Raw genomic sequence first — 26,054 nt, 5'->3', positions numbered from 1 at the left:
TCAATTCACGCTCTAAACCAGTACTGCGGGATGCGTAGGGCTTAGGTCGAGAAACACCGCTGCACGTATACACGGATGAAGTGGCAAGGGTGACGATACTATGTGCGATGAAAACTCCGAGCCCAGCATTGGATGTCATCGCCTCTCTGTACCTGCATGGCAAGGTATACGAACGAGATGTCACCGTACCCCTCGCGGCCCAGACTTTCAACAGGGTCAGTGAGGTGCACCGTACAATTACAGGTCGACGCGGAAGCTTCGTGAATCACACAGCGGCTCGACAAGAAAACGAACACGACGTCCGTGGAGGGTTGGAGAGGTCGTGACCCGTTGCCGGCCTGCTGCGATAAGGTGTCAAGTTCGCCTCGGAGAGGTCGACGCATCCCCGCTACGGGCGCTTCATCGGGGCGGTGCCGTGCGACCCCGCGCCTGGATCGCGCGAATACCTTCTGCTCGACTGCCGGAACACACACAGTGCGATGCATTGTCCTCGGTGCGGCATAAAGTAGGTGAAGATCGCCGCGCCACGCCCCTTTGTCCTGCTAGCCCTTCTTGTCGCCGAAAGATCGCGTGAAGTGAGTGTCTCGTACTTACGACAACAGCGCGTTTGATGTTTTCGCTGTGTTGATTGTAAGTTAATTGACTACACTGCGCCAGTACGTTGCTGCGCGTCCGTGTTGTATCCTATATCACTCGGCAAAGCGTTTTATAGCGTCCGGGCCAAGAGAAAAGTCCCACGTACGGTGTTACCGTGTCTGTGCCGTTGGTACCGATGAAGCATGTTTCCTTTCTCCGCCAGGCTAATTGGACGGAAGTGTCATCCAATGCCGCGGTACAATGCCGCGGTAGAATTTTCACAGTTTAGTGTATATGATTCAATTCTACATTGCCTTGTATCCCCGCCACAAGCACAATTTCAAAGACGTCTTAAACAAACCACAGCTGAAACCCCAAGAATAATGTGGGCTCTGTCGCGCGAGTTCGCGGAACAGAGTCATAAGAGTTTGTGGATCTCAATAATAGTTCGTTTATTTCGCTGGTCATGGGCATATGGCAGGCTTTCACCTGCGTATGTAGATTAAGACAAAGAGTCATTATTACGAGTGGCGCGAATGCAAGTAATCATGCGTGCAGTGAGTGCAGAAACGGGTTCTACGATAAATCGAGTTAATGCTCATGTATGAGGGGGGGGGGGGAAGGGGGTTGTTTAGCCACCGCTATCTTTAATTGCTGATTACAGAGAACACACTAGCGGGACTATAAGCTCGAGAGGCGCTGAGTGATAACCGTACTTATTGAAAAGTGAACGGTTTCAATACTTCTAGGACATAGTACTCCGTGGAGCAAAAATTTATTCCGGGACTTCACTCGGACACAATGCGTTCTTATGCGACAGCTTTAAACACGCCTGCGACACCGCCGCAACCGTCGCACCAGCTCTGGACCGCGATGCCGTCGCGTTGCGGCGTAAGCGAGGTTTCACGTGTCCAAATGCGGCGGGTCGAGCATAGTGGAAGTAGGTCGCGTTGACACCGCGTCTCGATTGCGTACAAAGCTGAGCAATCTCGCGCCGCCGCCACTCGTGTAAGCACACCGAGGACAAAGGAGCGCCGTCCCGCTAATGCCGGCTCTCCTCCGCGAATTCGGCGGCGCCCGGCGACACGTAAGGATATGTAGGGCAACGATTTCCATCCCAGCACGTATATACCACTTAATCTCCGACACCCGACGAAGGCTCGTCTCTCGGGTTAACCTCAAAAGTATCAACGCCGAGACCTAAATAAGCTCGAGAGGAGGCGCGGAGTCGGCAAACAGAACGCACCGTGACGCTTTGCGAAAGATGCGCCCGGCATCGCGGCCGGCGGCACATTCGGTTCCACGCACGTGTATGACGCGACCGACTCGGCGACTGCTGGCGAGAGCGTCTGTTTGCTTACACACCGAACCGTAACGCCTGCCGTTGACCTTGATCAGCGCGATCTGAACGTCTGCGGAGAGAGAACGGTATACACGTATACGTCCCGCGCGCGTACGCTTCATTGTGGTCGCAGAAGTGTGGCAGGTGGCGCTGCCCAGATCATCCCTCCCTCGAGAAGGTGCATAAAGGAGAGAAACCGTTACGGGAGGGGGGGGGGGGGGGTGCGCCAGATGTTTTGCAGAAAGTCTGCGGAACGACCAACGCACGGTGGCACTATTCGCCCGCGCCTCTGGTGTGCCACTCTCGCCATGACGTCACTGCATTCAATTCCTAATAGCGCACGCTTTTGCGGCAGCCATCTCGCAAGGGAGGCGAGATGGAGCACGCTGGCGCGTATCTGCAGGACGCCCTTTGAATCCATCAGTTGTCATTACGGAGCGAAGAAGAAGCAGGGACCCACAAAAGCGCGGGGGACTGCTTTCCCCCCCGCGGTTATATCGCCGCTTTGCCCACCTGCGCCCACTGTCGCACGCTTTCGATGACGCGTGGCTCCTCGGCGGTCGCATGCATAATGATCGTGCTGACCGTGACGGCCTTGCAGCTAAGCTTCGGGGACGAGGTTGGCGCGGACATGCGGGACGCATCGGGGTCTCTGGACGTGGGAAAGTATATAGCGTCCCCTAACGCGAAGTCACGTGCTCTCAGATGTCCATAGAGGTGGTTCCGAGCAATCTGTTTTCACAACTCGGACTTCTCCCTTTCCCCCGCACCGCTTTCTTCACAGTGCAGAACAGCATTCGGCAAGCCTGCTACTACACGCATGGAGCGCCCTTTCTTCGATGCTCGCTGAAGTGCTTCACATGCGAATCGTATACGTTTCACAGCTTAAAATAGAAACGTCGTTATAGTGAAGTCATCATGGCCTGAAAAAGAATTTTGCTGTGCGAGTGCGTTCGCTATATGAGTATCTACAATATAACGGGCGCTCGTAATATTAGTCAGTTATGTACGTCAGGAAACATAAGTGCGAGTCGGCCTAGTTTTGCCACAAAACGTTTTAAGACGTCAGGTCTTAAACGTCAGACGTCAGACGTCATAGACGACGTTCAAGGAATCTAAAACTTGCAAAATGGTGGTGCTTTGCTTCGACAGTATTGGTTCTGATGTTCTGAAGTAACTTTATCTGCATATTGTACTTTCTTTTTCTTCAAAGATGTCTCAAACAATGCATTATATGTACATATAGTCATCCCGCCGAGCTTGTCGTGCGCTTTAGTGCGCCTTTAGTTACCTTCGCTGGTAAACTATTCATGGATGTTCGGCCATCTAACTGACATCATCTGTTTACTGGAAATGGACAGAGTGCACATTTCGTCGTATGTGACATTATATTACAACACGCCGATCTGGTAGGAATATCGATTAGCTTAACAGGTAGCCGTGTTTCACAGAACGCTCACGTTTACTGGAGTGAAATCAATTTTACGATTGTTCACTGAACAGCGCCGAAGTTGAAGCTCGCAGGAAATAAAGAAGAAAAAGAAACGAATATGCTTATTAGTTGTCGAAGCACACGCTGCCCACCTGACTGAAGGTGCAAAGTCGGTGTGTACATGAAATCGCTGGTGACAGAAGTCAATTTAGCGTATACCTAGAAGCGATATTACGCCAGAGGAATACGCTCGCGCTTCGTTAGGTCTTGGCCTTTTCTATGTCAATTAGCTTCGCTTGTCTGAGTCCTTCAGTGCCATAAGCAGCATGCTTCACGGTGAAGATAAAAATTATAGTTCTTGGGTTACCTGTGTGAGGCTGCTGCTGCTTGTGTTTTTGCAAGGCTTCCACGCTGTGCCACGTGCCTGCTGTGTGGTCACAGCGCACGGACTTGCTAATGAATACATGAGTACAAGACGTTGTTGCGCGTGACTCTGATGATGCTGCCTTTGCCCCTCGAGATGCATATTTTAAGTGTGTGTGAACTTATTCAAGAGACATTGACGAGCTCACCATGTTCAAACTGAGAACTGCCGCGCCGTTCCTATGTCCATACGTTGTGCTGACCAGTGCTTCATACATACGTATAATCCGTCTTCTTGTTCTGAATATCACATGTCAGGCCTCTGGCATGGCTCCCAATAAATAATTCATCCATCTCTCACTACGCTGTTTTAAAGACGCACACGAAGCTCTCCCAGGAGGCATTTAGCATAGTATTCGTGTCTACTTGATACAAAGTCAGACACGAAAAACAAAAACAAAAGCAAGTTGCAGAAGCTTGATGTTGGCGAGTTGGTTTAACATACTTGAAGAAAAACAGCGCTACGGAAGACGCGGACTAAACAAGTTGGGTGCAGCGAAAAGGGATAGCTTCGCTTCGTGTTTCGTACACTTCCGGCACTATGGCTGTTTTTCACCGAAGTCTCCCAACAGCTCGTGACTGTGTTACGCGCATGGCAAAACGCCGTAGCAGCGTACTTGACCGAACCTGCCGCAGCAAACAGGAATATCGACGCCGGAAAGCTGAGCTCGCTGTTACGCTCCACTGCGTGTGGACATGCCCGCTGGATTCCACCGCGGCTTCTCACACGGGGAGATATAAGCGGAGCGGCGTGGGCATAAGGAAGCCGCGTAAAAAAACAAACGCCAAGAACAACGGCATCGTTAAAAGGGACTCGGCGGTCGGTGTTTATCGCAATCGGATCGGCACCTGACGAAGCGTGTCGCGCGCCGCGAAACGCGCTTTCCGAACACGGCTTCTTCCGCACGAGAGTTCTGCCATACCGCAGGCTCCCTTCCGCTTTCACGGGGTAAATTGCCTCACTCTTTTTTCGTTTGTTTGTTTTCGTCAAGATAACGCCCCGTGAGAGAACGTTCGCGACCCCTCCGGGCAGTTTCTGCATGCCGGACAATTTTCTCGCCTCGCGTTGGCGCCACCGCCGCGGACACACACCGCTCGAAGCGTTCGGGTTAAGGCCCGTTATGGGAGCTCCGTCGCCGCCGCCACCTGGTGTGAGAACTGGGTTAACAGCTCGAGGCTCTCGGCTGTCGCAGTTGGCGACAGGCTGCCTGCCTGCGCCCGCGCGCGGACGAACGACTACCGCGTTATATACGGCACGCCGCGAGCGGCGCCACGTCATCAACGGCGAAAACTAAGGAAAACGCGTCGTCGTTCTCGACGAGAGCGCCGGGACAGACAGAAGGACCCGCGGTTTCACCGGAGGAAACGGCGGAGCGGAAGCAAATTGTCCCGCCAGCGCCGGTGTGGCGCACTGTGACAGGAAAGCGAAAAACGAAAATTTCGGAGCACCGCGGAAAGTGGCGGCTCGACGCAAATGCAGTAATGCGCGCGCCCTCTTGTTTTGAGTACAGACGCCGTCTGATCTGTGACAGCGGAACGCTCTCTTTGAGCACTTACCCCGCATACGCACTACATTTGCGACAGTTTGTGTTGTTGAACTCGGCAGTGCGCACGAGCCGCAAGCTGCCGTCGTGAAACTACCTCTGCTATTGCAGTGATTATAGGAATAAGAATGAATACGGCCTACTTGCTTTCGTGCTTTCGTTCTTTCTTGTTCGCGTTTCGTTTTTATTTGTTTATTTATTTATTTATTTATTTAGCTAATCGATTAGACGATTATAGAATGGTGTGGCGGACATATTGAAAAGTACATCTTTCGCAAACATTTTCCTCGCCAATAAGTTCAGTGGCCCTTGACTTGCACCTGTGTCTCAGCCTGGACGTCCAGTGGCCAAAGAAACTCTGCTGCAAAGGTTGCGTCGCTGGGCGTCCGATACCTAATCTGGCGCTGTCTGGCCCACGCTCCAGCACGAGAGAAGCATGTCGCTGCGCCTCCGCGATCAAGGAGCATGCACGAGCAGAGTGCGACCGACGGTCGACGGTTAGCTTTAACTTGACTTTCACCAAGTCGAGCAGCCTTCTTCACAGACTCTGGCCCCCTGACCACGGCCAATTTGATTTCCTTTGCATTAGCATCCTCCGCTAATAAACCCAACAACTCGTCCCTATCTGAATAAGCACTATTCTATGCCATACTCACACTCTCGCTTACTAGAATTGCGGAAGTCTTGTCTACGACGGCACAGTGCATGTGGGGCCCTAATTCGCAAAACCGTACGCATCTGTCACTTGCCTTCATAAAAAATGCTCAGAATCGTTCAGGATAAAACAAATACAAGCCAAATTTGATGCTCTACATAATATTAGCGAAGGCGGCCGGCCAATCGCAACGCACTTAAGAACAAAATGGTTTATTAATTCAGCACCTGATTTGTATTTGCTGCACGTTACAGTATACACAGGAGGGTGCCGTGTGCAGCTCTTGAGCAACTGGACGGTAAGTTATACTCTCAGAACAAGATATCCTACGGCAGCGACCACAACGGGCATTGGCGCTAAACGCTGTTAGTGCGCTATGTATACGTTTCCTGTGGTCTGTGCTGGCCTGTGAAATGCGCTGCGACCAATGCCTGCCACTTGCAAATTCTTCTTGTGCGCCGATTTACGCTCCTCTACTCAGAGCGTTCACTTGATTTTGCTTTGGATTCAGTCCTTCTTCTGCTCTTTCTGCAGGGCCGTGAGCCAGATGCCCCTCAGGTTATTATCTACGCCTCTCCCATTTCTCTTTGCTCTCTGCTTCGATAGTACCTTCGTATACCACGCAATTTTCGCAACAGCGTTTCATAAGCGCAAAGGCAGGTTTAGACAACCCAAAAAATTTGGAGGACGCTTAAGTTTCGCCTTTAAGAGTGGAACGCGATAGCATTCAAAGATCCCTGACTGCTTCTCTCTCGTAATAGCTACTGCAGCTTATGTAACCACAATATTTACTGGAAAACGCTGGCGGTGAACGCTATGCACGAAGGCAAGCCTTCTGGTAGAAACGCGGCCTCTTGCGTGGGCCGCGATGTGGCGGAGTCAAGCGCCATCTGAAGGTTTTGCACGGAACCAGGCGAGCGGCTTTGTGACATTTGCGATTCGCGCGCGCGAACCTGGGAGGCCATGGCCGCTCTATGAAGGACAGCAACGCTGGAATAGGGATTTGCGTTTTTTTTTAGTTTTCGCGTAACAGAAATATGTTTTCTCGTATATGAAAATTACAGTCCGCTATCATGTGTATAGGTTGTGTGTAAGTCGTGCTTTAGGATTCTTCTACGTATTTTACCTTGAGAAATTTCATTAGTTCAGTAACTTCCTAGCGCCACATGGAGGGCCTGCGTGGTTGGGTATTCGTTGAACGAAAAAAAAACAGTCACAAAAGGCAAATGACAAGAAGAGATGTTCGTTGTGGTGTGAACACGCCACAATCGCCTTCAAACAAGATTACCTCGAGCGTATATTAAAAAAAAAACAAGCAATAACGAACACATGGCAGGAGTTATAGTCTTCAGCTACGCACTCATGCGACCAAGGCAGATTTCGCACTTGGGTTATCGTTCGAATTAGTTTTCCCTGCCCGTCTTTTCACACCCGTAGCAGTTTCAAGCTGCCTGCCAGGTACTTCCAGTCAAGCCCACTGTGGTTTTGGCATTCCTGATAGTTGTGCCTTTTTTTATGGGATGCGTGCAGTAAAAATTATTATTATAAGAAAAGCAAGGCAGAAAAGAAGCAACCTGAAGCAAACTCACGACTGTAATACCACTAGAAGCATTAAGGCATTGTGCAAGAAAAGGCTGCCTTTTAGCGGCTGTACGTGCGCGGTACACGAATGGAAGGATTTGACATCTTAAAACACCACAGAATGGGGCTACTGAAGACGCCATGGTGGAGGGCACTGGATTAATTATGACTCCTGGGATTCTCCAACCAACAACAAGTGAGCTTGTTTTTTTCTTCTTTTTCTGCGTTCTAGCCCAAGCCAAAATTGCCATCGCGGCTGGGAATTCAACCTGGAAATTCCTCTTCGCGGCGGAGCAGAACCCTAGCCACTGAATCACCGCGTCTGGCGCAGATGGCGCACGAACTGAGAACAGTGATGACCCCAAATTACTGTAAGTCATCTTCTAGCTCATAAAAAAGTTTGGCGTATTCAAGGATTAGGTAATTAGGATTAATTAAATAGAATTACGTAATTTCTCTGAATGTTAGAAACCAGTTTCATGTTCTAAAGTGAGTGCACGGCCGCGAGTCACGAACACCAAGCAGACATTGTGGTATGCACCATCGATGCCAAAGTTCAAACGTGAAACTCTGTGGGACCTCACCTGGTGCGAAGCCGTGTAGCGGGACTGAGGTAATGTAAACGGAAGCGCACGCACGCACAAAGAAAAAAAGAAAATAGAGTGCTTCTGCGTTTCTTTTAGACTATTTGCCGGCAATAAACATTTACTTTTTCTTTTGGTTTTATTATGAAGTTCTTAGAAGTCTTTTCTCACTACCGCATGTCGTGATACTCCAGCGTGAGTGCGCAGTGAGAATTCAAGACTTTCGCGCTGCTCACGGCAGGTGGGAGCCGTGTGCAAATGTCGAAGCAGGAGCATCGACGCTACACCTTCTCAACCATCTGCACAGGAGTGGTTGCTTTATATCGGGAAATATCGCACATTCTCACGGGAATTTTACGAAGTTTACGAATGGCAGCTCCCGTTGTGCGCCTGCAGGGCAGGCCCAACTTCCACCACGCAGCGTCAACCCCGCCTAGCGCCGCAAGGTCTCGGCGCCCCTCTCGCGGTGCCCTCGGGAAGCCCGGACTTCTTGCGGGGAGCCGAACAAAGGCGCTTTCACCCACCGTGACGAGCCGGGTCGGGTACGTCTTATGAATCTTCAAGTAGAAACACAAATGCGCAGACCACCGAAGCCCGCCTGCGGCATCCTGCCCTCTGCCCGCGAGGGGCATACCGTGATCACCCGCACTTTATTCGCACCGCAGAAAAGATTCTGCGTCCTGGTTGCTGCGGGCCGGTCGGGCCAGGTGGGTGCGCCCTTGTGGCACTGGTTTCAGATATGTGGTCAGGTTCGTACGTATACCACGTACGTGAACGAACAATGGGTCCGCTAGCCGGAAAGCTTGAAACTTCGTTTTCTCTCGCATAAGGTGAAAAAGCCGAGAGAGCTACTGGCTCCGCTGGCCAAATATTATTGTGAGATGAGGCGTCCTTATGACGATATGACGATTTTAATCGCGCCTGAACCCGTATTCACAAAAAGCTTTTACGGTCTACTTGTTTGTAAGAGCAAGTTCTAGTCCGTCCTAATGTTGGACCTATTTGTGACAGCAGTCGACTAATGGCGAACATCACTAATGAACAAAAAGCTATCTCAGTTCAGCTCCTGGGGCCCAATGCACAAAGATTTTGGTTCTTCAATGACCCTTGTCATTAACCCATTGGCTTCTCCACTACATCCAGCGTCAGAATCGATTGGAACTTGCGTTTACAAACAACCATAGCGTAAAGGCTTTCAGTCAATGCGCGCCCTGGTTTTTTGGGCAACGAATTATTTTTACAGAAACGGTCGCCGAAGCTGCAAAAAAATGCCCGGCTATAGTCTGGAAGAACACAGTCTCAGAGACGTCTAAGACTCGAAATGAACTATCGATATCTTATGGAAGACGAACGCTTGAGCTGAAACTGAAACGCCTGCTTTCGCCACTATGGTCGCAGCTCAGCGCGTGACGTTGCAGTAATTCAGGCTCAGACACAGATTTCTCAGTAAACGGGAGGCTACCACGCGCTCGTCACATCTAACAGGTCGCGCGTGATAACGTGCTTCTTCCCATCAGTGGGGCTGGTGCAGAATAACGAGAAAATTCAGAAGCTAGAACAAGCTGTCACGTGCCAACCACACCTGTTATAACTTGCCGAATAAGCCAACATTGAGGTATGACGAAAGGTTTACATTCTTTACCTGCCCGTCTGTGTTTCGGTTTGCGGCGACAGCCCCTGTTGATAACAATGAAAGGTTCTTCACGCATCTTGAGCGGCTGAACTAGAAAAAAAAAAAGACACTGTCAATACCGCCTTAGCGTAGCAAGTACACACATGGCGTTGCAGGTTTTCGAACCCTCAAAATAGCTTGCACGCTTTGCCCACCGCGTACGTGCGAGAACAGGCGGTACACCGGATGTCTTCCGTTCCCACCGAAGCGTCTCCATCTGGGAGGCTACGCCACCGGGGGCTCCGAACCCAACAAAGCAAATCGGCGGAGCAGGACAACGCACGCTGGGAGAGGGCATGAAGATACGGAGGGGGAAGGGCGGAAAGGTAGGGCGAGCGAGGCACTGAATAACACCTGCCAGGTTTTCGAAGCGGCACCGCTGGAGGCAACCCCACTCTTCGCGTCTTCTCCGCGCACGTTCCTTCTTGAATCACAGTTCCTTTACCTGCCCTGACACTCTCAATTTATGGCGTGTTTATGTGTATGTTTGTCCGCGCGCACGTTTGTGCCTGCGTTCGTGTGTCTGTGTGTGTGTGTGTGTGTGAGAGAGAGAGAGAGAGAGAGAGAGAGAGAGAGAGAGAGCATGCATGCAGTTACTGTATGTGCTACCTTTGGTAGCATATACAGTAATTCTAATGTGCGTATACTTCTTGCGCCACCTATCTCCGCGTACTGTAGGGGTTGGAGGTCGGACTTCGGGATGAAGAACCCAAACTTGGGAGGGATTTATTCTACATTATGTACAGGGAGGTGAGCGACAAGTAACATTCGTACTGTCATTACGGGCCGGCAGCAACTCGGACGCTGCGGCCCGCGGCAAGAAGTTTGAGAGAGGTGGTTCAGGGAATCAGGGCATATCCCAGAATGCTCAGGTCTCTCTGGAAGGCTTCTTATAAACCCTTCGAGCACTGCAAGTCACGTCATGTTTGACCAATGGGAGAGTCCACTCCGATGACGCCACTTTCAGCCAATGGTAGGCGCCCGTGTCGTGGTGTCACACCTGGCGGCTTGCTGCGGTCTTGCATCGCAGACTGGCAATGCACTTCGAACAAAGAGAAGGGGAGGGCTGCACCTGCTTCATTGTCGGATGCCCACCTGCTAATCCCGGCGGCGCACGAACTTGTTGGCATGTAAACTCGTTGCCTTAAACTTGTCTGCTCGGCCGCTTCTCTGGAATGCGCTTTCCTGCTTCTGCATTCCTCAATTAGCTGTGCTGCAATCCGATGTGGTCTGGGGAACTCGAAGTAATCGCAGGAACCAGCTCCATATCTAACAGCTCGTCCTCGCCCCGGTTGTTCTGAATGGCCGGTGAAATCAATTCGCTGGCCATGAGGAATGCTGAAAGAAGCTGCAGGGTACTGGGGTCGAGCCTCGTTTGACGAACTTCGGGATCCTTGGCCCTGGAGAACAGACGTCAAACAAACAAAACAGCACAGCGCTGCACCACGCGTAAGCGCAGGCTCTTCACCCCTGACTCGCCAGACTATTACTGAGTCAAAATCAACCCTGATCTTTTATTTCCCCAATTTTGACAAAGCAGTTCCAACCACCCTTCCAAACAGCTATCCATTTCTCCTCGATTGCCGACAAGACCAGAGTACTATTGTTGTTGCAAAACAAAAGGGTCGTTGACGATGCAAACCACAAATGAAAACAGCCGAACATAACTTAAGTGGCCTAACTACACGAACAGCATGTTTCCAATCTATCGCAGTGGCGTACTTATCGCACGTATTGGTGCCACTGAACAATCTGGTCACCCTCACAAGTACGTAATCACAAGCGCACCAGCCTTGTGGTCACTAAACAGAACGCGTACTTGCGTTGTAGGCAAACTTTTCATTTACGCTTACTCACGTTTCTTCCCTGAAAGTCCTACAGGACACGTGACGTAAACGAACAATTAAACTCGCGGGACTTACACACTCCGCAGAACCCTTAAAATAATGCGTCATTGAATAACTCGTTCCACGCGTACTTATCAGAGAAGTCAGAATACGGCTGCCCTCCACACACACTAGCAACCCAGTCATAAAGTCTGCTTCCTTCCGTCCACACAGGACACGCGCTAATGGAACTAAGAACGCTTCTCCGTGCAAATCATGCACTCACTGAAAATCTACGCGCTTAACCTTAGAAAATTCAACACTTAAAAAGGAAGAAGGTTAAATAACACACGCGCTTTACCATAGGCCTTTCGACGATAACCTTGACCTTTAGGTTACTCACAAACAAACAAAAAAAAGCCTATCTACTTATTAATGAGCATCTCGCGAGACTACATGTTTACATAAACCTCATCTTTCAAATCACGGAGCTTCTCAAACGAAAACACAAACAAAGCTCATACCTTCACATATTGAAAGAAAACCTAGTCTCAAATCGCGAAATTTTCCGATGCTCAAAAATAAAAACAACACACTTCATTTCTACGGAAGGGCTCTTCGCCTCCCTTTCCAAACGCTTATGTCTGACTCATACTCTGAGCCGTCCTCGCGGTGGCCGCGGCTTGAAAGCTACTCTGGCTGCCGAGAGACAACAAAAGGGCTGACTAACTATCAGCTCCCCCAAGACGTTACGGTCTCCTGCCAATTTGCGTCCTCGCGCCCCGCTTTCAACACAAACTCGATTGACCGCGTCGCTACTCCCCACCTGGTCTCGTCCTGCCACCTTGCGTTTCTTCGAACTGCACGCTGAGCTTTGAAAAGAACTACGGAACGACGAGGAGATTAACTGCCCCGTGCCCTTTGTCCGCGTCCGCGCAGAACATTCTTCGCGGTCCCCCTTTGACCGGTGGCTCGACCATTTTGGATGCGTCAACATCGTCCTAGACGACCGCACCTTCTTCCTCGCGCCCTGCCCTTTTGGGTTTCTCGCCATCTTTGGCGGCGCTACATTAATTACCGACTTTCGGTTTTTACCGCGCTTCTTTTTAAGGCGCTTTCTCTTTGCACTAGCCTTCATGTCGCCTTCTCGTGCCTCGTGCTGGCCGGTACACATTTCGTCGGCCCGGATCGGCCTCTTACCCGCACAGTCTGAGTGATTTACATTTAAATCTACTCTCACTTTGCCTCGACTGGCGGACAGCCCAACCGACTCTGGCACAATGCAGCAGGCTTTACTCGAGTTAGACAACTCGCACTCTTGCGAACTGCCCTCTGCTACATTGCCCAGCGCACGCTGTGCATCGGCACACAGCCCGTCGGTATCGATCGCTGTCTCACGCGCACAGTCCGAATGATTAACAACTGAATCATCCCTATCTCGGCTATCTAGACTGGCGGAGAGCCGCACCGATCCCTGCACAATGCAGTTGTTCTCTCGTGAGCTACGGAGCTCGCCACCCCGAGAGCTATTCTCAACTGCATCGTCCAGCTCGCACTTCATTTCTGCACGCACATCTGGCTCTACATGGGTGCTCGCTTCTGTCTGGTCAGCAGTACCCTTTTCTTCGCTAGCAACCTCGCTAACATTACCAGCGACGCACACGCTCGGTAACTGTGCCAATTTGTTCGCAGCTGGCCTAGCTGTCTCTACAGTCATCTGTTGGCACAGCACCTCGTCGCTCTCACTCTCGCCTTTAACGGCCTCTATTGCCACTAAGGCATCGTTAGCAGCTAGCCTTTTCCCTTTACTTATGAATCTGCAGCTAATCTCACAGGCACTACTCTTCTCGTCGGCTTCTGGCGAAAATCCGCTCGATGCTTCCGCATCCTTTCGCTCTGTACTACCTACAGAATTCTCAGACAGCCGTTGTCTCTGTGCCAATAACTGATCACAATGCTGTATCTCTTTGATCAGTGCTGCCTTCTCTCTCTCATACTTTTCCTCTCGCTCACATTCGCGTTCATTCTCACGTCCGTGACGCTCACACCTAAGAGTAAGTTCTTGAAGCTTATGCTTCCGTTCATTCTCGCGTTCTTCACGCTGACGTTCACTCCTAAGCTCACGACGCTCTCGCAAACGTACACGACGCACACGCTCCCGTGGCTCCTGTATCACCTCCCAAGCAAGCTCAATGCTTTTGCCATCATTGCCACTATCGTTAATCGCCTTTATGATAGCTGGCGTCTCCATCCGTTCGTCCGCCTCAACTCCCAAATCGTCGCACACCAACAACAAATCTAACCTCGTCAACCTTCTAAGATCCATGGCAGCTGCCCCGACAGGTGGTTAAAACTGTTTTCCTTAATTAATTTGTGCAAACACACAATGCAACAAACTCCCGATTCCCAGAACTATCAAAATTGAACACACAACCTTTGAGTCTGGCGAATCATAAGGAAAAAAAACCACGCGCTCACTTACGGTTGCAGCACCCTGCCATCCGGTTCGTTCGTCCGCTGTCCCCGGTTCCTCCGGACTCCCTGGGTCGAAGGCTCGCTCCTTCTTCGCTACTCCCAGTTTCTTCGGACCTTTTTCGACGAAGGCTCTCTCTTCTTCGCTCTTCCCGGTTCCTTATGATCTCTCTCGACGAAGGTTGATCCGTAGCGCTGCCACCAGCTGATGCGTTCGGAGGCGATCCTACCGCTGCCAACCAGATGTAGGGGTTGGGGGAACGGACTCCGGGATGAAGACCAAAAACTTGGGAGGATTTATTCTACATTATGTACAGGGAACGTGAGCGTCAGGTAACAGACGTACAGTCATTACGGGCCAGCAGCAACTCGGACGCTGCGGCCCGCGGTAAGAAGTTTGAGAGAGGTGGTTCAGGGAATCAGGGCATATCCCAGAATGCTCAGGTCTCTCTGGAAGGCTTCTTATAAACCCTTCGAGCACTGCAAGTCACGTCATGTTTGACCAATGGGAGAGTCCACTCCGATGACGCCACTTTCAGCCAATGGTAGGCGCCCGTGTCGTGGTGTCACACCTGGCGGCTTGCTGCGGTCTTGCATCGCAGACTGGCAATGCACTTCGAACAAAGAGAAGGGGAGGGCTGCACCTGCTTCATTGTCGGATGCCCACCTGCTAATCCCGGCGGCGCACGAACTTGTTGGCATGTAAACTCGTTGCCTTAAACTTGTCTGCTCGGCCGCTTCTCTGGAATGCGCTTTCCTGCTTCTGCATTCCTCAATTAGCTGTGCTGCAATCCGATGTGGTCTGGGGAACTCGAAGTAATCGCAGGAACCAGCTCCATATCTAACAGTACGGGGACCACACACAATTGGGAACATCTTGCCAATATTTGGATAAGCTGCGTTGCCGTGGTTCATTTCTTTTGGCGTGGCACAGTGCATTGCGTGCCTGCGCTTTGCCGCTGTCACGGTTCTTTAGTCGAAGCATGCCGCTGTGCCGCCGGTTTCTCGAACTACAGCTGCTACAGACGCTTGCTAATGCTTGCTTTTACTTCATTTCAGCGATTTCGAGTATAGCGGCTTGCCCTTGCAGACCCGTACGGCAGCAAGCTGGATGTAGCTGTGACATTGGCGCCTTTATTAAGCGGTCCGTAGCGTGTGCTTTTGTTTCCCCAAGTAAGCATGGAGCTATCGTTCAAATATGTTATCTGTCTGTCTCTTTCAATGCCGTTGGCTTTCCCATTTGTTTCACGTCTTTTCTCACACGAAGGAAAAGAAGCGCTGATTGATGGACGCTTCCGCGTTCCCTGTTCTTTTGATAAGGTGAAACTTAATCGAGGGGCCAAACTTAACTAGGCATAATTACGAGAAACGTGGCACAGCTACAAAGGCGAACAGAGTTCGGTTGAATCCCAGGCGATGACTCGCTTTCCGACACCACAACTTCACAAGGGAGATCACCCGTTGTGGGACACAAATGAAAGCTCTTATAATGGAGTCTAAAGCTGTGGTTATTTTAGAAAGTTACTGAAGTTGGACTGAGGTACCGAAGCCCACATTAGTAGCTCGCGAGCGCATAGTGACTTTGCCAAGTTCTGCGACCTGATGGATATATGATCAGTTGAAAAAATACGGCTCAGCTTGCAGCGCAAGTGCACTGAACTGCGATTAGTCAGTAAGTGGGATTGACTTTAAATTGCTGCTGGCTGTACACGCAGCCCGCGCGAACATCAGCGTCCGTATAATGCAAGCCTGCGCCCATTACCGTCGTGCATAATCTGACCGGTGTTTCCTCTGCTTCTCAGTCTAACGGGCCTTTTCCGGCGCGATGACCAGCTACGCACCGCCGCTGCCGTTCGCCAGCTGTCTCCTTGCGTTCGTTGGCCTATAGCAGGCGGCGTGTGTACGCATGCAGGACAGCGGCGGGCTGAAATGGACGCCTGCCTGCCCAACTCTCATTTCACCGTCGCCGACCGCTGCGTGGCCGCGGTGGCATCTGCGAGATTCCCGTCGCTCTCACCGCGAAGGTGAAACTGGCCATTTCGAACCAAAGTAATATCGCACAGAGATTCCAGAGTGTGCACTAGTTAATGCATACATTCTACGTTGCTTTGATTATCAAGCATAAGGTATATACTACTGCGTTTTGTGGTGCTGGCCTTAAATTGTAAACTATATATGTTGCCTATAGCTTATCTGCCACATTTCATTTATTTTTTCTTTCCTGTCATGTTGTTATATTATGCTCAACTACGCTCGCCAGGAACACAAACTGCTATGTGGCTCGTGTTGCGGCTTCGCGAGCCCAATGAGGTGACCAGTAGCTTCGCCTTAAGCCGCGGAATCACCTCATTTTGTTCTGTATGGCTTGCATAAAATAAATAAATAAATAAATAAATAAATAAATAAATAAATAAATAAATAAATAAATAAATAAATAAATAAATAAATGCTGCCTCAGCGACACGACACAGCCTGTTCCGAAGGCTGTAGGGGTTGGAGGACGGGACGTCGCGGATGAAAAACCCAAAACTTGGGAGTATTTATTTTCATATTATACAGGACGGTGAGCGACAATTAACAGTAGTACAGACATTACGGGCCGGCAGCAACTCGGACGCTGCGGCCCGCGGCAATAAGTTCGAGAGAGGTGAATCAAGGGAATCAGGGCATGTCCCAGAATGCTCAGGTCTCTCTGGAAGGCTTCTTATAAACCCTTCGAGCACTGCAAGTCACGTCATGTTTGACCAATGGGAGAGTCCACTCCGATGACGCCACTTTCAGCCAATGGTAGGCGCCCGTGTCGTGGTGTCACACCTGGCGGCTTGCTGCGGTCTTGCATCGCAGACTGGCAATGCACTTCGAACAAAGAGAAGGGGAGGGCTGCACCTGCTTCATTGTCGGATGCCCACCTGCTAATCCCGGCGGCGCACGAACTTGTTGGCATGTAAACTCGTTGCCTTAAACTTGTCTGCTCGGCCGCTTCTCTGGAATGCGCTTTCCTGCTTCTGCATTCCTCAATTAGCTGTGCTGCAATCCGATGTGGTCTGGGGAACTCGAAGTAATCGCAGGAACCAGCTCCATATCTAACAGCTCGTCCTCGCCCCGGTTGTTCTGAATGGCCGGTGAAATCAATTCGCTGGCCATGAGGAACGCTGAAAGAAGCTGCAGGGTACTGGGGTCGAGCCTCGTTTGACGAACTTCGGGATCCTTGGCCCTGGAGAACAGACGTCAAACAAACAAAACAGCACAGCGCTGCACCACGCGTAAGCGCAGGCTCTTCACCCCTGACTCGCCAGACTATTACTGAGTCAAAATCAACCCTGATCTTTTATTTCCCCAATTTCGACAAAACAGTTCCAACCACCCCTCCAAACCGCTATCCATTTCTCCCCGAATGCCGACAAGACCAGAGTACTATTGTTGTTGCAAAACAAAAGGGTCGTTGACGATGCAAACAACAAATGAAAACAGCCGAACATAACTTAAGTGGCCTAACTACACGAACAGCATGTTTCCAATCTATCGCAGTGGCGTACTTATCGCACGTAATGGTGCCACTGAACAATCTGGTCAACTTCACAAGTACGTAATCACAAGTGCACCAGCCTTGTGGTCACTAAACAGAACGCGTACTTGCATTGTAGGCAAACTTTTCATTCACGCTTACTCACGTTTCTGTCCTGAAAGTCCTACAGGACACGTGACATAAACGGACAATTAAACTTGCGGGACTTACACACTCCGCAGAACTCTTAAAATAATGCGTCTTCTACTAACTCTTTCCACGCACGTTCACTAAAGAAGTCAGAATACGGCTGCCCTCACACACACTAGCAACCCAGTCATAAAGTCTGCTTCCTTCCGTCCACACAGGACACGCGCTAATGGGACTAAGAACGCTTCTCCGTGCAAATCATGCACTCACTGAAATCTACGCGCTTAACCTTACAAAATTCAAAAACGCTTAAAAAGAAAGAAGGTTAAATAACACACGCGCTTTACCCTAGGCCTTTCGACGATAACCTTGACCTTCAGGTTACTCACACACAGAAAAAAAAAGCCTATCTACTTATTAATGAGCATCTCGCGAGACTACATGTTTACATAAAACGCATCTTTCAAATCTCGAGCTTCTCGAACGAAAACATAAACAAAGCTCAAACCTTATACATTGAAAGAAATCCCAGTCTCAAATCGCGAAAACTTTCCGATGCTCAAAAATAAAACAAAATAACATTTCACTTCTACGGAAGCTCTCTTGGCTTCCCGTTCCCGATTGCTTACGACTGACTCATACTTTGAGTCGAACCCGTGGTGGGCGTGGTCTGAAAGCTACTCTGGCTGCCGAGAGACAACAAAAGGGCTGATTCACTATCAGCTCCCCCAAGACGTTACGGTCTCCTGCCAATTTGCGTCCTCCCGCCCCGCTTTCAACAGGACCTCGACTGACCGCGTCGCTACTCCCCACCTGGTCTCGTCCCGCCACCTTGCGTTTCTTCGAACTGCACGCTGAGCTATGAAAAGAACTACGGAACGACGAGGAGATTAACTGCCCCGTGCCCTTTGTCCGCGTCCGTGCAGAACATTCTTCGCGGTCCCCCTTTGACCTGTGGCTCGAACATTTTGGGTGCGTCAACATCGTCAATGACGACCGCACCTTTCTTCTCCTCGCGCCCTGCCCTTTTGGGTTTCTCGCCATCTTTGGCGGCGCTACATTAATTACCGTCATTCGGTCTTTACCGCGCTTCTTTTTACGGCGCTTTCTCTTTGCACTCGCTTTCATGTCGCCTCGTGCCTCGTGCTGGCCGGTACACATTTCGTCGGCCCGGATCGGTCTCTTACCCGCACAGTCTGAGTGATTTACATTTAAGTCAACACTCTCTCTGCCTCGACTGGCGGACAGCTCAACCGACTCTGGCACAATGCAGCAGGCTTTACTCGAGTAAGACAACTCGCACTCTTGCGAACTGCCCTCTGCTACATTGCCCAGCTCACGCTGTGCATCGGCACACAGCCCGTCGGTATCGATCGCTGTCTCACGCGCACAGTCCGAATGATTAACAACTGAATCATCCCTATCTCGGCTATCTAGACTGGCGGAGAGCCGCACCGATCCCTGCACAATGCAGTTGTTCTCTCGTGAGCTACGGAGCTCGCCACCCCGGGAACTATTCTCAACTGCATCGTCCAGCTCGCACTTCACTTCTGCACGCAGATCTGGCTCTACATGGGTGCTCGCGTCTGTCGCGTCAACAGTACCCTTTTCCTCGCTAGCAACCTCGCTAACATTACCAGCGACGCACACGCTCGGTAACTGTGCCAATTTGTTCGCAGCTGGCCTAGCTGTCTCCACAGTCATCTGTTGGCACAGCACCTCGTCGCTCTCACTGCGGCCTTTAACGGCCTCTGTTGCCACTAAGGCATCGTTAGCAGCTAGCCTTTTCCCTTTACTTATGAATCTGCAGCTAATCTCACAGGCACTACTCTTTTCGTCGGCTTCTGGCGAAAATCTGCTAGGTGCTTCCTCATCCTTTCGCTCTGTACTACCTACAGAATTCTCAGACAGCCGTTCTCTCTGTGCCAATAACCGATCACAATACTGTATCTCTTTGATCAGTGCTGCCTTCTCTCTCTCATACTTTTCCTGTCGCTCACGTTCGCGTTCATTCTCACGTCCGTGACGCTCACACCTAAGAGTAAGTTCTTGAAGCTCCTGCTTCCGTTCATTCTCGCGTTCTTCACGCTGACGCTCACTCCTAAGCTCACGACGCTCTCGCAAACGTACACGACGCACACGCTCCCGTGGCTCCTGTATCACTTCCCAAGCAAGCTCAATGCTTTTATCATCATTGCCACTATCATTAATCGCCTTTATGATAGCTGGCGTTTCCATCCGTTCGTCCGCCTCAACTCCCAAATCGTCGCACACCAACAACAAATCTAACCTCGTCAACCTTCTAAGATCCATGGCAGCTGCCCCGACAGGTGGTTAAAACTGTTTTCCTTAATTAATTTGTGCAAACACACAATGCAACAAACTCCCGATTCCCAGAACTATCAAAATTGAACACACAACCTTTGAGTCTGGCGAATCATAAGGAAAAAAACCACGCGCTCACTTACGGTTGCAGCACCCTGCCATCCGGTTCATTTGTCCGCTGTTCCCGGTTCTTTACGATCTCTCTCGACGAAGGTTGATTCGTAGCGCTGCCACCAGCTGATGTATTCGGAGGCGATCCTACCGCTGCCAACCAGATGTAGGGGTTGAGGGACGGACTCCGGGATGAAAACCACAAACTTGGGAGGGTTTTATTCTACATTCTATACAGGGAGGTGAGCGACAATTAACAGTAGTACAGACATTACGGGCCGGCAGCAACTCGGACGCTGCGGCCCGCGGCAATAAGTTCGAGAGAGGTGAATCAAGGGAATCAGGGCATGTCCCAGAATGCTCAGGTCTCTCTGGAAGGCTTCTTATAAACCCTTCGAGCACTGCAAGTCACGTCATGTTTGACCAATGGGAGAGTCCACTCCGATGACGCCACTTTCAGCCAATGGTAGGCGCCCGTGTCGTGGTGTCACACCTGGCGGCTTGCTGCGGTCTTGCATCGCAGACTGGCAATGCACTTCGAACAAAGAGAAGGGGAGGGCTGCACCTGCTTCATTGTCGGATGCCCACCTGCTAATCCCGGCGGCGCACGAACTTGTTGGCATGTAAACTCGTTGCCTTAAACTTGTCTGCTCGGCCGCTTCTCTGGAATGCGCTTTCCTGCTTCTGCATTCCTCAATTAGCTGTGCTGCAATCCGATGTGGTCTGGGGAACTCGAAGTAATCGCAGGAACCAGCTCCATATCTAACAAGGCGAGCGAAATCAAAGCCGATGCGAGCAGCGGGACTTATAACCCTGCGGCTAGCCATAGAGTAGCCACAGAGTGAATTTCCTTGGTAAAGGCTCGGCGCCGAAACTGCGGAGCTTGGTATACTCCTCCCCCCAGCACGCAAATTTGTCTGACACACACGCGAAACTGCACGCGCATGCGTGCTAACTCTCACCGCGTGTGCGCTTCGTGGGCCAACGTATCAGACACACGCACGACAACCGCGCTTAGGAAGCACCTGCGGCAGGCCTCCGGCCAACTTGGGCGGCAATGATGGAGTCGCGAACGGGCGGGCATGACCGTGCGCTCACCTTTCCTACAGCGCCCCTGGCCGCGTCTCGGTGGATGCCGCCGGGTGCGCTGTTGGGCGCACCTACATCAGCGCGTAATTGGATCCCCCACCTCCTCCGGAGCCCTGCGAACCATCGCGGAGCCAAGTCTCTTCTTTCTATCGAGCACTTCCCGGCTGGCAGTGCGTACGCGTCTTCGCCCGATGGGCTCCGCGCCGAGTCGCTCAGTTTGCCGGCCGGTATATGCCCCGTGCCGCGAGCCTATATGCGAGCTTTGCGTCTACTGGAATGCCGATTACGCGCGCAGCAGTTCCTAAAATCGCTGTACCGCGCCTCGAGCAATGTGTTGTGCCCACGGGCTTTTACCGTCTGCTTATAAATATACTCGCAGGGCCTCGACGTTCCTTCGAGGTCCTATTTTTTTTCTGCTTCTTTTTTTTCCCCTTTCTCGTGGATATGCCTCCACGGTGTTTGATAGAGATGGCGCTCGGGGAAGTCAGGTTCAACGGCCCTGCTTGTGATCTATGATCAGGCGCTACGTAAGCCATCTATCTACCTAGGCAGACACACTACAACCATGCTGCAGCTCAGCTTTTCTTGCTCAAACTTCTCATTTACTAAATGTTTGAGCGCAGCGTAAACGAAAATACTTGAACTGAGCCAAAATATAACCGATGATTAAGGAATAAGTAAGCACGTAGGCCTTGTGAAAGGGAGGAGGCCGAGGGGAGGAGAGGGGGGCGCAGGGCTTTGCGCACACTTGTATTTAATTTAAGCATGCTATGAGCGACCGAAACTATAGCGGTAACCTAGTGCTCTTAGTGGCGAGACGCAGATGAGTAGCATTGCAACACTTCGACGCACTGGTATTTCTGACATAAGGCGAAGCTCAGGAAACGGTCGCATAAAACAACGTTACGGCATTCACTCGTACGCCTTCTAGCGGGTCGAATCCAGTCAGCCTTCAATATGCGGCTCGATATCAGAGCACCCCAAATGTTCGCAACACCTGACAGCATGAGGAATGCCTCGCGGAGCTGTAGATGCGCAATAGTGTGCAAAAGCTCACCGTATACACGAAGGAGAGCGAGAGAGAAAGCAAGGAGACGAGAAAGAGTGAGGTTGACCAGACGGTGGTCCAGGCGAGTGCGGATACCCTATGCGGTAGACGAATTCAGCTAGCTTCGTCCACAGAAGGGAAACATCTTCCTGATTACTAAGGCGAGGTCGAATCGAATTATCCAATGTGGCTATAGCGACTCTAAGGCAGCAACACTTCGAGTCTGCATTTTGCTGTGTGTCATAGCGCTCACGAGCAGCTGACATATGAAATAGGAGAGAAACCCCATCAAGTTATCGCTAAAGGGGGTGAAATCATATTCCAGTGGCTACCTGGATATACCGGCACTGCTAGTAATGACCTCGCCGACGAAGCCGCCCGCTTTGCCCATCTGGAAGCCCGACCAGTTCCAATCCCTTTATCCAGAACAGACGCTGCAAGAAAGCTTCGCATCGTGGCTAAAGCTATGACACACAAATACTGATCTCCTCCCAACCTCCCAAGGTGTCATCTTCATAGGCTTGATCCATTCTCAAAGCTACCAGTGCCATCAAATGTTTCCCGCTCTGAGGCGACAGTGTTGTGCCGCCTCTGGCTCGGGGTGGCATTTACGAAGGCCTAATCGTTTCGCATTGGAATGGGATGATACGCCCATGTGCGACTCTTATGGAACCATACAAAAGATTGAACACATCATCTGTCTCTGTCCCCAGCACGACGTCGAGCGTGAAGCTCTCCTGACAGCACTGAGCCAGCTGGACTCTAGACCATTTTCGGAAATAAATATCTGCACGCGTCGATAGCACAGAAAGTGTTGTTGAAATACCTTAAGTCGACAGGACTTGGCAACCATGTGTAGACTCGGTGCGAACCTTCAAATGCGCGTGAAACTGCGCGCTCTCTCTCTCTTCTTCCCCATACCTCCTTCCCCAGTGCAGGGTAGCAAACCGGACTTGAGTCTAGTTAAGCTCCCTGCCTTTCCTCTCTCTCTCTCCCTCGAGGTATTCCGCACATGATGCGCTTGTGGGTTGCCTGGTGTTTAGGACATTTCTACGTCACACGTTTCGTGGTGGCCTGTTGCTGGTGAGAGTGATCGAGGCCCGGTGCACGCAGGGCGATTCGCTGGACCATAAACGGCCCTGAGGCGTGAAGAGCGAGCATGCTTATTCGACAGCGCTGGTGCCTTGCTCATGCAGTCGAATTCCATACGAACCCATATATAGATTGATGTTCCCGACACGAACGAAGGAGAAGCGGCGATCGCAGTGCCTATGACGGGTCCGACGAGAGTCGTTCTGTAGCCACGAAGGGCGTCCTCTGCGCCTTGTATTCACGAGAATGCAGTCCCCACTGACACCTTTAAGTCCACCTTGTCAGTGGGACACGCGCATAAGCGCTAGCTAAGCGCACTGAATGCTCAAATCTGTGGAACTTCGCTGTTGTTTGTATACATAATTTCGGCGGCGTGAATGACCCGATTCCAACTGCGCAGGCAGAAGAGGCAAACAGAGCTTGTCACTTATGCGCCACTGGCCTTTCTATATTTAGGAATTCAAACTCCAAAACACAGCCCTCATGATCCCTTAAAGACGACGCACAATCTAGGCGACATGCCTGCTGCTTCGAAATGACAGCAACGAAAGCGCGAAGAAAAGAAGAGCGTGCTGCAACGCGGCGCGCGGCATCGTAAAAAATGTGCGTCCTCAATCGTTGTGGAAGCCTGCACTCACGCAAAGACAAAAAGAAAAGTTTACAACTTGCGACCTTTCGCTCTCAGTGCGCCGAATGGAGTGCCTCATGTCAGAGGACAAAAGAGGAGAAAGAAAAACACAACGGGCGCAACAACTTCGACGGCCCCGAAGGCGTCCAGTGGTGTCGAAGTCGCGACCGCTAACAAGGGCTGTCAGGGCTAAAGGCCGCGTGCTGCTATACGCACGCACCGTCAGCGCGGGCGCAGGCGGTCACGACGCGCGCGGGGCGTCGAGTGGATCGACGTGCCTTGTAATCCGCACGCGTCCCCGCGTTGCCTGGCGCGTTGAGCGTGCAAATCTCGGCTGGCTTTTAAAGGACAGGCCGGACAACACCGGAGAGAGATAGAAAAGTGTATATCTCTGTGCCTTTATCATACGGACAGCATACGTCCAACCTCGTGGTGTTGAGCCCCGATCTAAACCATTAGTCGCTGTGATAAACAAGATTTCACCCTAATAAGAACCGCCTATTCCTTGGCTTCTCGCACAGCCCATCGCGTTTTTTTTGGCATTTTATTTTTTATTTTTCTCTCCCTTTCTCTCAAAGTAAGGCTGTTGCTTCTCTTGGACTCGATGCAATACTTCTCTTTAGTCGCAGTGAGGCCTGAAGTTCCTCCTCAATTCCAGGTCATCGAACTTCATGGCTCTACCTTTTTTTCCCACTTATTACAGCTTACTTTTCCTCTAAAGCATTCTCTTTCTACTCATTTATTTACATATTCACTTATTTATAGTTTCTCCGTGTTCTAGCCAGTTCATCGCACCTTCGTCTGTAGTTCGTGCAATCGCGCGCCCGGCGCGCTCCCGGCATGTATAGGCGTCGCCGCGCGATTACCATCACTCCGCTCTTGGCGTCAGCTCTTCTTCACCGCGAAGAGTCCACCGGCCGTTTTCCCAAAAGCGCACGTTTTCATCGCGCGGGTCTCCGCCTCCCCATTTCACTCGCGTTCGTGAGATGATCGAGCTCGAGCTGCAGCCGCTCGCAGGCCGGCGTATACTCTCACCGCGTGACGCTCAGGTCAACCAACCAAGAAGGCGGGACGCACCCTGTGGGCGCTGAGTGATGAACGACGCGTCAGCGGGCGTCGCTTCGCGAGAGCTCCGAAAAGGGAGCGATCGAATGCGGCGGCGCGTATTCCGCGCACTCGATGACCGGACTATAGTTATTGGCGACACGTCCACCCCGAGTATAAGCTGCTCGCGGGGTCAGCGAAGAGTCGTCGCACTTAGCGTGGCCAGGGTCACGCCGAGCCGTCTAGCCGTACGCACGTACGCTGACGTCTTCGCCACGTCTTTATAGAAGGCCGCCCTGCTTACGGGCACTTTCCGAACTTCTATGCTCATCCTGCCAGCGTTCGCGGTGTGCGCTGTAATCACCATACACTTTCCAGGCCGCACGCTCCGTGCTCTGCCTTCGCGCAGTGACGGCTCGAGTGAGAAGAAAAAAACGCGAGTAAAGTGCGGAACGTGTCAGTTTCTTGATTTCTTCTTACCTTCCTTTGTTTCTTTCTTTCCATATTTCTTTCTTTGAGGCAGTGCTTTCACGGCCGGGTGCAGTTCCTTCGTGACTATCCCCTTCTGTGCGAGTCGATGCGCGAGGCTGTCGACGTCCCGGAAGGAGCCAGAACGCTCGGCGCCGACGCGCAATCCGCGATCCGTCAAAATGTGGACTGGCTTGTCCGCGAAGGGGTCACGACGCGAACGTTGTGGGGAACGAGCTTTCCGCAGCGAAAAAGAGTTGAGCCCAGCGTTATAAAGCGTATATAACGCTCGCGAATATTTCAAGCTTGTATTCTGTCCCATATAGTGGCGCGAAGTTAAATTGCACCTTGTTCTCCGAGCACGGGAATATTACAGATCACAGAAATGACGAGTTCCTCGTTTGCGTACGAAGATTGATATACGAGGAAAAAGGATCTGTGTCCATGCCTTGCATGCGTCTTTTTTTTTCTTTTTACAACATACAGC

At 51.2% G+C, this 26,054-nt stretch overlaps 2 protein-coding genes across 2 annotated transcripts in view; one reads left to right on the top strand and one right to left on the bottom strand.

The window, feature by feature from the left end:
- The window catches only part of LOC135901395 (uncharacterized), a 57,757-nt gene that overhangs the window by 9,414 nt on the left and 22,289 nt on the right, over nucleotides 1-26,054 (top strand). The window contains exon 3 of the mRNA XM_065431146.1: nucleotides 7,786-7,924. Within this exon, the coding sequence (XP_065287218.1) occupies nucleotides 7,786-7,924 (139 nt within the window). The remainder of the gene's footprint in view (nucleotides 1-7,785; nucleotides 7,925-26,054) is intronic.
- LOC135901443 (protocadherin-15-like) overlaps nucleotides 1-26,054 on the bottom strand; it is a 320,018-nt gene that overhangs the window by 279,325 nt on the left and 14,639 nt on the right. The gene's annotated exons all lie outside the window — the stretch shown is intronic.

The sequence above is a fragment of the Dermacentor albipictus genome, chromosome 1, assembly GCF_038994185.2.
Source record: "Dermacentor albipictus isolate Rhodes 1998 colony chromosome 1, USDA_Dalb.pri_finalv2, whole genome shotgun sequence".
Lineage (NCBI taxonomy): Eukaryota > Metazoa > Arthropoda > Arachnida > Ixodida > Ixodidae > Dermacentor > Dermacentor albipictus.
This window is presented reverse-complemented; position numbering and strand designations above follow the sequence as displayed.